Here is a 645-nt window from a genome sequence, read left to right as displayed (position 1 = left end):
CACCGAGTCTGGGATCTGAAGGGGCCGGGCTGAGGAAGGGGTGGTCCCCCTGAATCCCTCCGTCACCCCCTCCCCCTCCCCCTCCCCCTGAATCCCTCCGTCACCCCCTCCCCCTGAATCCCTCCGTCACCCCCTCCCCCTCCCCCTGAATCCCTCCATCACCCCCCCTCCCCCTCCCCCTCCCCTGAATCCCTCCGTCACCCCCCCCTCCCCCTGAATCCCTCCGTCACCCCCTCCCCCTGAATCCCTCCGTCACCCCCTCCCCCTCCCCCTCCCCCTGAATCCCTCCGTCACCCCCTCCCCCTCCCCCTGAATCCCTCCGTCACCCCCTCCCCCTCCCCCTCCCCCTGAATCCCTCCGTCACCCCCCCTCCCCCTCCCCCTGAATCCCTCCGTCACCCCCTCCCCCTCCCCCTGAATCCCTCCGTCACCCCCTCCCCCTCCCCCTCCCCCTGAATCCCTCCGTCACCCCCTCCCCCTGAATCCCTCCGTCACCCCCTCCCCCTCCCCCTGAATCCTCCATCACCCCCCCTCCCCTCCCCCTCCCCCTGAATCCCTCCGTCACCCCCTCCCCCTGAATCCCTCCGTCACCCCCTCCCCCTGAATCCCTCCGTCACCCCTCCCCCTCCCCCTCCCCCTGAATCCC

The 645-nt window shown here is 71.5% G+C and overlaps 1 protein-coding gene across 1 annotated transcript in view; it reads left to right on the top strand.

Moving 5' to 3' along the window:
* The window catches only part of LOC121275036 (solute carrier family 2, facilitated glucose transporter member 1-like), a 110,035-nt gene extending 109,937 nt beyond the window's left edge, over window positions 1-98 (top strand). Inside the window, exon 9 of the mRNA XM_041182426.1 lies at window positions 1-98. This exon is cut by the window's left edge and continues 206 nt beyond it. Coding sequence (XP_041038360.1) covers window positions 1-19 — 19 coding nt within the window. The 3' untranslated portion in view covers window positions 20-98.
* Window positions 99-645: the final 547 nt, after the last annotated feature.

Source organism: Carcharodon carcharias (assembly GCF_017639515.1).
Source record: "Carcharodon carcharias isolate sCarCar2 chromosome 40 unlocalized genomic scaffold, sCarCar2.pri SUPER_40_unloc_4, whole genome shotgun sequence".
Classification (NCBI taxonomy): domain Eukaryota; kingdom Metazoa; phylum Chordata; class Chondrichthyes; order Lamniformes; family Lamnidae; genus Carcharodon; species Carcharodon carcharias.
This window is presented reverse-complemented; position numbering and strand designations above follow the sequence as displayed.